Raw genomic sequence first — 13,872 nt, forward strand, 5'->3', positions numbered from 1 at the left:
GACACACGCCACAAGGTCCCAGAATTCCAATTTTCATTTGGAAATCAAAGTCCCAGAGTCTGGAGGAAGAGTGGAGAGGCCACAATCCAAGCTGCTTGAGGTCTAGTGTGAAGTGTCCACAATCAGTGATGGTTTGGGGAGCCATGTCATCTGCTGGTGAAGGTCCACTGTGTTTTATCAAGACCAAAGTCAACGCCGCTGTCTACCAGGACATTTTAGGGCACTTCATGCTTCCCTCTGCGGACAAGCTTTTTGGAGATGGAAATGTCATTCTCCAGCAGGACTTGGCCCCTGTCCACACTGCCAAAAGTACCAATACCTGGTTTACACACAGCAGTATCACTGTGCTTGATTGGCCAGCAAACTCGCTTGACCTTAACCCCATAGAGAATCTATTATAGAGAATCTATGGAGTATTGTCTAGAGGAAGATGAGAGACATCAGACCCAACAATGCAGACGAGCTGAAGGCTGCTATCAAAGCAACCTGGGCTTCCATAACCCCTCAGCAGGGCCACAGGCTGATAGCCTCCATGCCACATTGCCGCATTGATGCAGTAATTGATGCAGGAGGAGCCCCGACCAAGTATTGAGGGCATTTACTGATCATACATTTCAGTAGGCTCCAACATTTCGGATTTTAAAAACATTTTTCAAGCTGTTGTTATAAAGTATTCTAATTTACTGAGATAATGACTTGTGTTTTCATAGGCTGTAAACCATAATCATCAACATTAACAGAAATAAACACTTGAAATAGATCACTCTGTGTGTAATGACTCTATATAATATAGAAGTTTCACTTTTTGCATTGAAGACCTGAAATAAATTAACTTTTTGATGATATTCTAATTTAGTGAGATGCGCCTGTAGTACTAGCAATCAAACGATCGCTGTTCCCTTAAGGGGATTAAAAACAAATGTAAAATATATTAAATAAAAAAGTTTAAAATACATATATATTTCAAGTCACCCTCTTTTATCCCCTTCTAAAATTAAGGATAGGAAAAAAATTAAACATATTTGATATCGGTTTGTCTGCAAAAGTCCGATCTCTCAAAATAGAAAATTAATCAACCTGTATGGTAAAGGCTGTAAAAAAATAAAATAAATAAATTGAAAAGTTAGCATTGGGATTTTTTTGTCACCTCCTCAAGAAAATGCAATAAAAAGTGATCAAAATGTTGTATGTTCCCTAAATTGATATAAATAAAAACATTGTCTTACTACACAGAAAAAAACCAAGCTCTCACACAGCTCAATTGACAGAAAAATAAAAATGTTAGAAATATCTAGAAAATGGTGTCGCAAAGCAAACAATTTTTTTTTTTTACAAAAATTCAGAATTATTTTTCACCAGTTAAATAGAAAAAAAATCGATGAAGGTTTGGAATCAGTGTAACCGCCCTGAGCTGAACAATCATATTTCTGGGTAATTCGTAACCGCACAATGAGCGTAAAAAAACAACAAAATCAAACAAAAATGGCGGAATCGCATATTTTTTCACCATTTCATCACACTTGGAATTTTTTTTTCCTCCTTTTTTCAGTGAGGTAAAATGAATGGTGTCATTCAAAACTACAACTCGTCCTGCAAATAACAAGCCCTCATATGTCTGTCAACTAAAAAATAAAAAAGTTACAGCTCTTTTAGGAAAGAGAGGAAAAACCTAAAGTGCAAAAAAAAAAAAAAAACCTCATCAATAAAGGGTTAATCATCAAGCATAGTTTTACTGTAACTTTTTAAAAGTTTAATTGCTAAGTAGGAAGCAAATATGGCTGGTGTTTCTGCTGTGCTGGGATGGGGGGGCTGTCAGTGGGATTGGGTCACAGTGATGTGTTCACAGCACAGAGCAGACAACACTTGTCATCCTGACACATGGCCTCGCACACATGCTCCCCACCTGTTACTCGACTTACACATGTCCACCTGTCGGACTATAAATCCCATCATATCCTGTTAGCCATACTGAACAATATGTGCTCAAACCTAACTGCAAGTCAGTGTCTCACATCTTAACTCCTTCTGTGCCTACGGTATAAAGTGAGTACAACTTTTCACAACTTGACATCCTCCATATACGCCTGTGACCTATGTGTGTCTGCTAGTGATGAGCGAGCATGCTCGTTGCTAGTGATGAGCGTGCATGCTCGTTGCTAGTGATGAGCGTGCATGCTCGTTGCTAGTGATGAGCGAGCGCGCTCGTTGCTCGAGACTTGCGAGCGCGCTCGTTGCTCGAGACTTGCGAGCGTGCTCGTTGCTCGAGACTTGCGAGCGTGCTCGGGTGTTATGTTTGAGTCACTCCGTGTGCATGGTCTGATCCCACCACTTTGTTGATCATCTGATCGGCCCTGCTGTTCACATATCTGAAGGCAGCTGATTTACCTTTGGAAAGTGGCCGCCTGCCAGGCATTTCTCAGGGATGAATTAGATATGTTCAGTGTTGGACTGGGTTGGCAAAGGCCCACCAGTAACATTGATTCTTGGGGTCCACTGTTAAGCTACATGCAGCTGACCCTAGTACACAAATTTACTTTTGCTTCTATGTAATATTAATTAGGCTAGCTTGTTTAATGAAAGATTAGATTATACCTTTTTCTGCAAATTGTGAATCAAGTGTAATAGCATCAGCACCACTTCACAGGGGCCTACCGGAGGATTCTCCTGTTCCCTGGTGGGCCAGTCCGAGCATGGGCATGTTGTACTGGAAGATGATACATTTTTAGTGTCTGTGTGGCATAAGCCACTCTCAGGTGCTGAGCGGCATGTGTATGGGAAGAAGAGCGTTTGGCTAAATGGTTGTTGTTCATCTAACCTAGAGTATATGTGCCCAAATTTCATGAATTTGTTCAGGGTCAATGCAGGGAAAATCTCCCTGCATTATGCCATGAATTCGCTTCAAACTTTACCACTCATCAAATCGTCATAAATCATGTAGTGCTCTACAAAAAAAGAATCAGACTGACATGCTTCATTGACTTGTTGAGCACTTCATTTAAATACCATTTTCTGGGTACGCAGACCTTCCCCAGAAGGAGTCTTTTATGTCAATGTTGCCAATCTGAAACCTTGGGTGCCAGAAAACAGAGTTTCAGATGTTGGAATCTGTTGACTTCATTGAATTGAATGGCTCGGTTTGGGGAACATCCGAAGACGGTTCCTGTGCCCAAGAGCAGTAAAATAGTTCCTAATGGATTTGCCCAAATATATGGCTTACTCAGGAAATCATGGAAGACTAGAAGACAGGACAAATCTTCGCTAGGTCTATGTCATGCAAGGTGAGGGAAGGAACAAGTGTACGACGGGAAGAGGGGGAAGGGAGCACAAAAACTAGGGAAAGGGGGAGTGGAGACCCCCTAGGCAGATGTCACGCAAGGTGTAGGAAAGACTAAGTGCAACATGAGGGGAAGGAGGACTGGAGACCTCCTAGGCTGATCTGGTATCGCCCTGACTCCCCTATCGCCCCTATATTGGTTCCTCACCAATCAACGCACAGGAACCTAAGCCCTGTATATCCCTAGAGCTTTGCCCTGGATATGGAAAGTGTGGGGGGGGGGGGGGTGAGCACTGGTCAGTTCCCACTAGCAACTAAAGACAACAAGGGAGACACACACAGGGAAAAGTAACTTGGCTTGAGCTGACTTCAGAGAGATTACACCAAATGTCCTCCTAGCACCAGAGAGGAAGTAAGCAGACTGCAGCAACTCAAAGCCCAACACAAGGGAACATGTGAATATCACCGTCACCACCCTGCTGCAAACAGAAAGTATTTAAACACCCAGGTCTGGGCGTCAGTTAGCAGGAAGGAGGTAGCCGCTGGGTCCTAGAGTGAGACAGATTCAAGAACGTGTCTGTAATGCCAAACTTAGAGATGTTCTGCAACCAACTGCAGGGCGACTGTCTGTCACATCTGATACACCCGTGACAGCAGATATAATATCGCCCTGACTACCCTATCGTTCCTAAATAGGTTCCACACCTATCGCCGAGCAGGAAACCTAATTCCTGAATGTCCATAGAGCTAGGCCCTAGGTAGGGTGAGGACGGGGTGAGCACTAGTCAGGCCCCACTGTAACTAAAGACAACAAGGTAAACAAACAAAGGGGACACACTTAGCTTGAGAAGACAACAGAGAGATCACTCCAACTGTCCTCCAAGGGAACGCCAAAGAAGAAACTAGCCGACTACTAGTACTCAACCAAAGCCTGGACAGAGGAACATAGAGCTATCACCAGCGACTCTCTGGAGACACTGAGAATTTTTAACTACCAAGCAAGGGTGTGTCAATTAGCAGCAGAAGGTGGAGGTCACTGCTGGGTCCTGAAGGGAGAAGGAGATCACTACACTACAGAGATGAGAGGATCAAGAAGGCGTCTGCAATTCCAAGCGCAGTGACCTTCCACAGCCGGATCCAGAACGACTGTCTGTCACACTTGATACACCTGTGACAGTCTAGGAGCCCGCTCCAGTTGTTCAAAGTCTTGTAGAGCTAGGTCCACGCAACCTGCTCTTAAAAGGAGTCGTACACATGTAAAAAACCAAACCGAGCCACTTTCTCGTCAGCCTGGAGTTCTTCTAGCTTCCTGCAGTCAGAAGGACTGGACACAAGTTCTAGCCGCACATGCCAGTCTGCCGTTCATTGTGGAGTGGCTAAGCTCTCCTCTCCTCTGACTCTGCCCCCTGCTGGCAGGATGCCTGTGTTGGCATCTGTATGATGATCTCTACTGAGATATGGATATGCTGCAGTGATGTGGATATGCTGCAGCCATTGTGCTTTTCTCTGCCGAGCAGTAGTAGCCTTCTTCCGAGAGAAATGGATCTTGGTGCAGTTTTTGACGGTTCTACACAAAGTGCATTAAATGATTGTGTGGATTAAAGCAGAAAAGTAGATGATACTTTTGGCTAACTTTCCTTTGTTTCTCCCATTGTAGCAATTGTTCTTCCCTGGCTGAGATGATGAAATTTTTCCTAATTGTTAACAAGCAAGGGCAGACTAGGCTTTCTCGGTATTATGATCCCGTGGTGGTTCAGAGGAGAACACTGTTAGAATCTGAAGTCATCAAACTGTGCCTCTCTCGTCCCAAAGATCAGGTACGATTGTATATAAAGCCACATGCAACATGGTGAAACCAATATGGAGGAGATCTTGGGGGCAATCACTTTGCACTCATTGAGAAGAATAAACTCGGCAGTTACTCACCTCTCCCTGCTCCAGCTCTGCTCCGGTGTTGACAGGCTACAGCGGTGGCGTCACCACTGCCACACGTGTGTGCGCTGTAACCAATCACTGGGCTCAGCGGCTTGTGCCATCTACATCCACATCACCACTGGGCCCAGTGATTAGCTGCAGTGGTCTCATGCCTCATAGATATGATGTCATCACTGCAGCTTATCAACAAAGACTGAAGCAGCAGCGAGTGGAAAATGTGAGAAACTGCTGATTTTGTCATTTTCAACAAGTGCACCCCAAAACAGAAAAAAAAAATATTCTCTGAAAACCGGTAAAATTATATAGATACTCGTTAAGACTTGGGCTATGAAGTGTACTGGCAAGTCTCCTGCATCATTCAGACATATTAGACTATCAGGCATGTAGAAGCACATTCATATAAAAGGATAATCCAAGAAAACCCAAATAAATAGAAAAATTGCTTGTTTTTTTTTTTTTTTTGTTTTTTTTATAGGCCCCCATGCACATTATAGAAAAGTCAGACCAACTTGTTGATATATGTGGGGGCCTACAAACTCCTCCCCGGCAGCTCATGTAGCAAGAAGAATGGATTGAGCATGTTAATTTCCAATTCTGGATCCCAATTTTTGTTTATCAGCAGGGATGACCGAAACCAGAATTGTCTGGTAGATGACTGCTCCTTTCTTCCTGTCAAAACTCATGAGTGCTCAGTCAAGCCGATCATGTATGTAATGGAGGGGTCTGGAGTCATAGCTACCTGAGGTATATGGGCACCTTAAGGGTGGTTTCTATCTTCAAAATATTTCACCCCACTGACTTATCCTATGCAAAAATATTAACATTAGTAGTACTCACCTGCCGCTTCTTCCCGTGATTCTTTACCGGCTGCAGCAGAACTGCCATGACTACAGCGCTGCAGCCGTTTAGTACAGTGATTGGCTGCAGCGGTTAAACGCTAAAGCTTGTGAACAATCACCAGGAACAACGGCTGAGAGCTAAAGCAAGGTAAGGCAAGTCCAGCTGAATTTATTACTTTTACACCGGGTAAGTTGATGGTGAGAAATAATTTTCTGATGAAAAACCCCTTTACTAATAGAGAGATGCTGCTTCTCTATTTGCTTTGTCCATTGTTTAGTGTGTGGTCCGGCCTACAGTTGTCGGCATGTGGTTTTTAATCATGGGCCAGAAATTCTCATCTGAAGTCATCTACGGCAAAATAGTTCTATCTATAGAGTGAGGTATCGGGGAGACGTCTCATTGTCTGTGCTCCTCTTACATGTGTGTCCTGAGGAGACACATCTCATTGTCTGTGTTCCCCTTACATGTGTGTCCTGAAGAGTGAGGTATCGGGGAGACGTCTCATTGTCTGTGCTCCCCCTATGTGTGTCCTGAAGAGTGAGGTATCGGAGAGACATGTCTCATTGTCTGTGCTCCTCTTACATGTGTGTCCTGAAGAGTGAGGTATCGAGGAGACGCGTCTCATTGTCTGTGCTCCCCCTATGTGTGTCCTGAAGAGTGAGGTATCGGGGAGACATGTCTCATTGTCTGTGCTCCTCTTACATGTGTGTCCTGAAGAGTGAGGTATCGAGGAGACGCGTCTCATTGTCTGTGCTCCCCCTATGTGTGTCCTGAAGAGTGAGGTATCGAGGAGACTCGTCTCATTGTCTGTGCTCCCCCTATGTGTGTCCTGAAGAGTGAGGTATCGAGGAGACGTCTCATTGTCTGTGCTCCCCCTATGTGTGTCCTGAAGAGTGAGGTATCGAGGAGACGTCTCATTGTCTGTGCTCCCCCTATGTGTGTCCTGAAGAGTGAGGTATCGAGGAGACGCGTCTCATTGTCTGTGCTCCCCCTATGTGTGTCCTGAAGAGTGAGGTATCGAGGAGACGTCTCATTGTCTGTGCTCCCCCTATGTGTGTCCTGAAGAGTGAGGTATCGAGGAGACGTCTCATTGTCTGTGCTCCCCCTATGTGTGTCCTGAAGAGTGAGGTATCGAGCAGACGTCTTTGTCTGTGCTCCCCCTATGTGTGTCCTGAAGAGTGAGGTATCGAGGAGACGTCTCATTGTCTGTGCTCCCCCTATGTGTGTCCTGAAGAGTGAGGTATCGAGGAGACATGTCTCATTGTCTGTGCTCCCCCTATGTGTGTCCTGAAGAGTGAGGTATCGAGGAGACGTCTCATTGTCTGTGCTCCCCCTATGTGTGTCCTGAAGAGTGAGGTATCGAGGAGACGTCTCATTGTCTGTGCTCCCCCTATGTGTGTCCTGAAGAGTGAGGTATCGAGGAGACGTCTCATTGTCTGTGCTCCCCCTATGTGTGTCATGAAGAGTGAGGTATCGAGGAGACGTGTCTCATTGTCTGTGCTCCCCCTATGTGTGTCCTGAAGAGTGAGGTATCGAGGAGACGTCTCATTGTCTGTGCTCCCCCTATGTGTGTCCTGAAGAGTGAGGTATCGAGGAGACGTCTCATTGTCTGTGCTCCCCCTATGTGTGTCCTGAAGAGTGAGGTATCGAGGAGACGTCTCATTGTCTGTGCTCCCCCTATGTGTGTCCTGAAGAGTGAGGTATCGAGGAGACGTCTCATTGTCTGTGCTCCCCCTATGTGTGTCCTGAAGAGTGAGGTATCGAGGAGACGTCTCATTGTCTGTGCTCCCCCTATGTGTGTCCTGAAGAGTGAGGTATCGAGGAGACGTCTCATTGTCTGTGCTCCCCCTATGTGTGTCCTGAAGAGTGAGGTATCGAGGAGACGTCTCATTGTCTGTGCTCCCCCTATGTGTGTCATGAAGAGTGAGGTATCGAGGAGACATGTCTCATTGTCTGTGCTCCCCCTATGTGTGTCCTGAAGAGTGAGGTATCGAGGAGACGTCTCATTGTCTGTGCTCCCCCTATGTGTGTCCTGAAGAGTGAGGTATCGAGGAGACGCGTCTCATTGTCTGTGCTCCCCCTATGTGTGTCCTGAAGAGTGAGGTATCGAGGAGACGTCTCATTGTCTGTGCTCCCCCTATGTGTGTCCTGAAGAGTGAGGTATCGAGGAGACGCGTCTCATTGTCTGTGCTCCCCCTATGTGTGTCATGAAGAGTGAGGTATCGAGGAGACATGTCTCATTGTCTGTGCTCCCCCTATGTGTGTCCTGAAGAGTGAGGTATCGAGGAGACGTCTCATTGTCTGTGCTCCCCCTATGTGTGTCCTGAAGAGTGAGGTATCGAGGAGACATGTCTCATTGTCTGTGCTCCCCCTATGTGTGTCCTGAAGAGTGAGGTATCGAGGAGACGTCTCATTGTCTGTGCTCCCCCTATGTGTGTCCTGAAGAGTGAGGTATCGAGGAGACGCGTCCCCCTACGTCTGTGTCCCACCCTACCCACATTCTGTTACATGTTCTGCATATCAGAGTCCATCACAGCGATTTAGTGATCATCATGATTAATGCTGTAAATGTCTTTGCCTCCTTCCTTCCAGTGCTCCTTTATAGAGTACAAAGACTTTAAGCTGGTGTATCGCCAGTATGCCGCCCTGTTCATCGTGGTGGGAATAGACGAGTCTGAGGTAAGAGCTCGGCTGCGTACCGTATTAGTGCCATTTATTGTACTCTAGCTCAGGTCATCCTCCGTGCATCTTCTTTACTAGACTACAGCCCGTACATAGAATTGTAGATTTATGATAGTAAAACCCATAACATTGACTTTATATTCTTTATCAATGAGTTATTGGGGAAAAAACGTAGAATCCTGGTAAAATGCAGCCTCACCGAATAGTGCTCCCCTATGGTTAGTCACAGATGCCCCATGTGAGGGCCTATCATGGTGCTCCCAAATCTTGTTAGTCACTGTGTACATTACAGTCCCAGCCTCTTTGCCCTCACTAGTTGCAATCATGATGCCTACTTGAAGGAGTTGTTCACTCTTTTTATATTAATGAACTATCTTTATGAACATCAATATCAGATCATTGGAGGTGGGACATCCGGCACCCTTCCCAATCACCGGTCACTGATGCCGCTGACGGCCGACTGTGATCAGTTGTGTTTCTGCACAGCACAGCTCCTTGAATTGTACAGCGGCCGGCACTGCACATCTGCCCCCTATTCAGATGAATGGCAGAGGACCTCTAGTTTCGTGGTCCCGCCATCATACAGTTGATAAAGCTGTGCTGTTTTGTTCCCCGACTGATGACATTCGGCCCCCAACAGCACCAGGAACAGCTGATCTGTGACAGTGCCAGGTGTCGCACTCCCACCGATTATATATTCATTACCAATCCTGAGGATATCTATACACAAAAAAGAGGCTACATGGCACTCCTATTGTTTTAGGTGCTCAGATAGGATTCAACTCCAGTGTAAATAACAGCAGAAACCTGGCACTCCAAAAATATGATGAGAGAAGGATTTTCAAGAATTTTTATTATATGATTCTTCAAAATGACGTTTTGGCCTCATATGGCCTTCATCAGAACTGTAAATTGAATTAACATAAATAAATATATATATATGAGTGTAAACCCTATATTATAGAATGTACAACACAACAGTTAATACATATATGAATCAAATTTTGTATGCTGAATATAGAGATAGAGCAAGTATTCAATAAAGATAATCCATGATATAAAGAACAATGGCTGCTCTTAACAAGAGTGATTCACAGACACGGAACCAAATAATAGACATAATAGCAAGATCTAGGAATATATATCAATATATCATTCATTATGAATCATTGTGAGTCATTATAGATCATTATTACCAGGGTTCTGCCCAGTGGATGTGTAGAAAAAACCAACCAATGGCTGTAAAAAAGAAAGACATACCATAAATCTCTAAATAGGCATGCACAATCATATCACAACAAATATATGTAATCCCAGAATTAAATTGCAGCTCACCAGGGTCATGAGAGAAGTTAGGGTAGTTGATTGGCGCTGTATAAGGAAAAGCACTACCGTGCTATAGGAAACGCTTTGTCTGCCACAGGGATCGAGCATGTTTATATACTGTCAGCATACTTCGGACCAAAGCGCTGAACGCTTGTGTTGTACATTCTATAATATGGGGTTTACATATATATATATATATATATATATATATATATATATATATATATATATATATATATATATATATATATATATATATATATATATACACATACATACATACATACATACATTGCTGGCCAAAAGTATTGGCACCCCTGCAATTCTGTCAGATAATACTCAGTTTCTTCCTGAAAATGATTGCAATCACAAATTCTTTGGTATTATTCTCTTCATTTAATTTGTCTTCAATGAAAAAACACAAAAAGAATTGTCCTAAAGCCAAATTGGATATAATTCCACACCAAACCTAAAAAAGGGGGTGAACAAAAGTATTGGCACTGTTTGATGCATCATGTGATGCTTCTCTAATTCGTGTAATTAACAGCACCTGTAACTTACCTGTGGCACCTAACAGGTGTTGGCAATAACTAAATCACACTTGCAGCCAGTTAACATGGATTAAAGTTGACTCAACCTCTGTCCTGTGTCCTTGTGTGTACCACATTGAGCATGGAGAAAAGAAAGAAGACCAAAGAACTGTCTGAGGACTTGAGGAAGCATGAGCAATCTCAAGGCTACAAGTCCATCTCCAAAGACCTGAATGTTCCTGTGTCTTCCGTGCGCAGTGTCATCAAGAAGTTTAAAGCCCATGGCACTGTGGCTAACCTCCCTAGATGTGGACGGAAAAGAAAAATTGACGAGAGATTTCAACGCAAGATTGTGCGGATGGTGGATAAAGAACCTTAGACTAACATCCAAACAAGTTCAAGCTGCCCTGCAGTCCGAGGGTACAACAGTGTCGACCCGTACTATCTGTCGGCGTCTGAATGAAAAGGGACTGTATGGTAGGATACCCAGGAAGACCCCACTTCTTACCCCGAGACATAAAAAAGCCAGGCTGGAGTTTGCCAAAACTTACCTGAGAAAGCCTAAAACGTTTTGGAAGAATGTTCTCTGGTCAGATGAGACAAAAGTAGAGCTTTTTGGGAAAAAGCATCAACATAGAGTGCACAGGAAAAAAAAAGAGGCATTCAAAGAAAAGAACACGGTCCCTACAGTCAAACATGGCGGAGGTTCCCTGATGTTTTGGGGTTGCTTTGCTGCCTCTGGCACTGGACTGCTTGACCGTGTACATGGCATTATGAAGTCTGAAGACTACCAACAAATTTTGCAGCATAATGTAGGGCCCAGTGTGAGAAAGCTGGGTCTCCCTCAGAGGTCATGGGTCTTCCAGCAGGACTATGACCCAAAACACACTTCCAAAAGCACTATAAAATGGTTTGAGAGAAAGCACTGGAGACTTCTAAGGTGGCCAGCAATGAGTCCAGACCTGAATCCCATAGAACACCTGTGGAGAGATCTCAAAATGGCAGTTAGGAGAAGGCACCCTTCAAATATCAGGGACCTGGAGCAGTTTGCCAAAGAAGAATGGTCTACAATTCCAGCAGAGCATTGTAAGAAACTCATTGATGGTTACCGGAAGCGGTTGTTCGCAGTTATTTTGGCTAAAGGTTGTGCAACCAAGTATTAGGCTGAGGGTGCCAATACTTTTGTCTGGTGCATTTTTGGAGTTTTGTGTGAAATGATCAATGATTTGATTTTTGCTTCATTCTCTTTTGTGTTTTTTCCTTGCAAGCAAATTAAATGAAGATAATAAGACCAAAGAATTTGTGATTGCAATCATTTTCAGAAAGAAACTGAGTATTATCTGACAGAATTGCAGGGGTGCCAACACTTTTGGCCACCACTGTATATATATGAGGCTGAAACGTCATTTTGAAGAATCATATAATAAAAATTCTTGAAAATCCTTCTCTCATCATATTTTTGGAGTGCCAGGTTTCTGCTGTTATTTACAATCCTCAGGATAGGTCATCAATATAAAAGTAGTGGACAACCCTATTAAGCTTCCATCATAGTGCCACCATCAGTACTTGCGACAGTGCCCTTAGTAGTGCTAGCCATGGAGTCCCCCATGAATGCCAGCCAAAATGTCCACGAGTGTCTACACTAGGGAATATAGTCCTCAGCTTGTTGAAGACCTTGAGATGCCTCCAGGTGATCCTGTCCTGCCGTCCTCTCTCCTGAGACCTTCCCTTTCTCTTTACAGAATGAGATGGCCATCTTTGAGCTTATTCATAATTTTGTTGAAGTATTGGACAAATACTTTAGCCGAGTGGTAAGTACAGATTGTCATTGCAGACACCATGGTTTTCATATATAAGTCCCCATGTAAATAATCATTAAAAGGGGTTTTCCCATGAACAAAGTTAATTTTAAAGATGATTTTAATCACTAGATCTTGGAATAATAATAATAATTTCCACAATTAGATGTATTTTTACTTTTTTTTTTCCTGTGAAAGTAATTTCTTCCATCTCCTCCATGGCCTGACTCCGCGTATATCGGACTGCACTTGGATGACATCCGAGTGCCGTCCTATATTTCACTTGTATGGGTGCGAGTGAATCGAGTCTTGCTGCAAATCACAGCATGCTGCGATTGTTCTCTCATGCCGAATCGGCATGAGAAATTAACTGCTGATCTGAGCTGCCCCATAGAATAACACTGGGCCAAGTGCTATGGGATGTTTTATCGCATAGTACTCGATCATGTTGAATGGTAGTGTGACCCCGGCCTAAGAGACGGGAACTAATGCCTTTTTGGGTGAACTTATTCTTCACTGATAATACATTTGCTATAATGAATGGATTATTTAGATTGATCTTGCTCTTGGATGAGGAGGTTATAAATCATGGCTGTGATTTGCTCACTGTTTTTCATGTATTTAGTGGCTTCTGCATTTAAAAGGAGTCTGTCCACTTATATGGTCATGTAGGGGACTTAGTCCCTTTAAAATTATTTCTGTAGTATAGAATTTACTGGTTTATATGCCAGAAAAAAAAAAAATTGCATTTAAAAGGAGGGGGCATCGGGGCACTTTTGGTGTGGCCAAGGGCTTAGTGCACCGTTGGGCTCCCTCAATTTGCATACTGAACACTGTCATATCTTGATTGACAGCTCTGAAGCGAACGCTGCCTGAACGCAATCAGCAACTCTTCACCTCCACTGCTGCCCTCACATTGTGTCATTGCGGGTTCCTGTCTGCGGTAGGCGCTCATTACTGTACTGCCGACAGGAGGCAGCGATGAGAGCACACATTAACTGTGTGAGCACAGCTGGGCAGAGTCAGGTGTGAACAGCTGCTGATCAAGTGCTGTCAATCAAGATATGACAAAGTGCTCAGCATGCCAATTGAGGGGGCATAACGGAGCATTAAGCTCTTGGCCACACCAAGGGTGCACCAAAAGCCCTCATCTGTATAGTTTTGTACTTTTTCTCGCAACACAACCACTAAAATCTATATGATGGGTATGCTTTTTATAGGGTAGAAGTCCCCTATATACTTGTATTAGTAATTTAATTAGCATTTTGGGTGTGATAGACTCCTTTTAATCTCTACTGGGGGTTGATATCTATCTATATATATATATAAACTTTGATTTTTTATTTTTTTAAATCCGTCATATGGTTCCAGGGGTTTGTGTCTTTTTATTTATTTAGTGATAATTTTTATGGTCTATCCAAGTAGGCGTGGCTCAGAGGTTAATAATGCAGAGCCACACCTCATTAGTAAAGAGCATAAAAAGTAG

General features: G+C 43.7%; 1 protein-coding gene across 2 annotated transcripts in view; it reads left to right on the forward strand.

Annotated features, from left to right (window-relative positions):
* AP4S1 (adaptor related protein complex 4 subunit sigma 1) overlaps window positions 1-13,872 on the forward strand; it is a 33,547-nt gene that overhangs the window by 2,674 nt on the left and 17,001 nt on the right. For both annotated transcript variants that reach the window (XM_073639067.1, XM_073639068.1), the window contains 3 exons: window positions 4,932-5,091; window positions 8,642-8,728; window positions 12,330-12,398. In XM_073639067.1, coding sequence (XP_073495168.1) covers window positions 4,954-5,091; window positions 8,642-8,728; window positions 12,330-12,398 — 294 coding nt within the window. In that variant the 5' untranslated portion in view covers window positions 4,932-4,953. Of the gene's footprint in view, window positions 1-4,931; window positions 5,092-8,641; window positions 8,729-12,329; window positions 12,399-13,872 lie in introns of those variants that run through there.

This window comes from Phyllobates terribilis, unplaced genomic scaffold (assembly GCF_046119375.1).
Source record: "Phyllobates terribilis strain yellow unplaced genomic scaffold, ASM4611937v1 Scaffold_7__3_contigs__length_470593459, whole genome shotgun sequence".
NCBI classification, from domain to species: Eukaryota; Metazoa; Chordata; class Amphibia; order Anura; family Dendrobatidae; genus Phyllobates; species Phyllobates terribilis.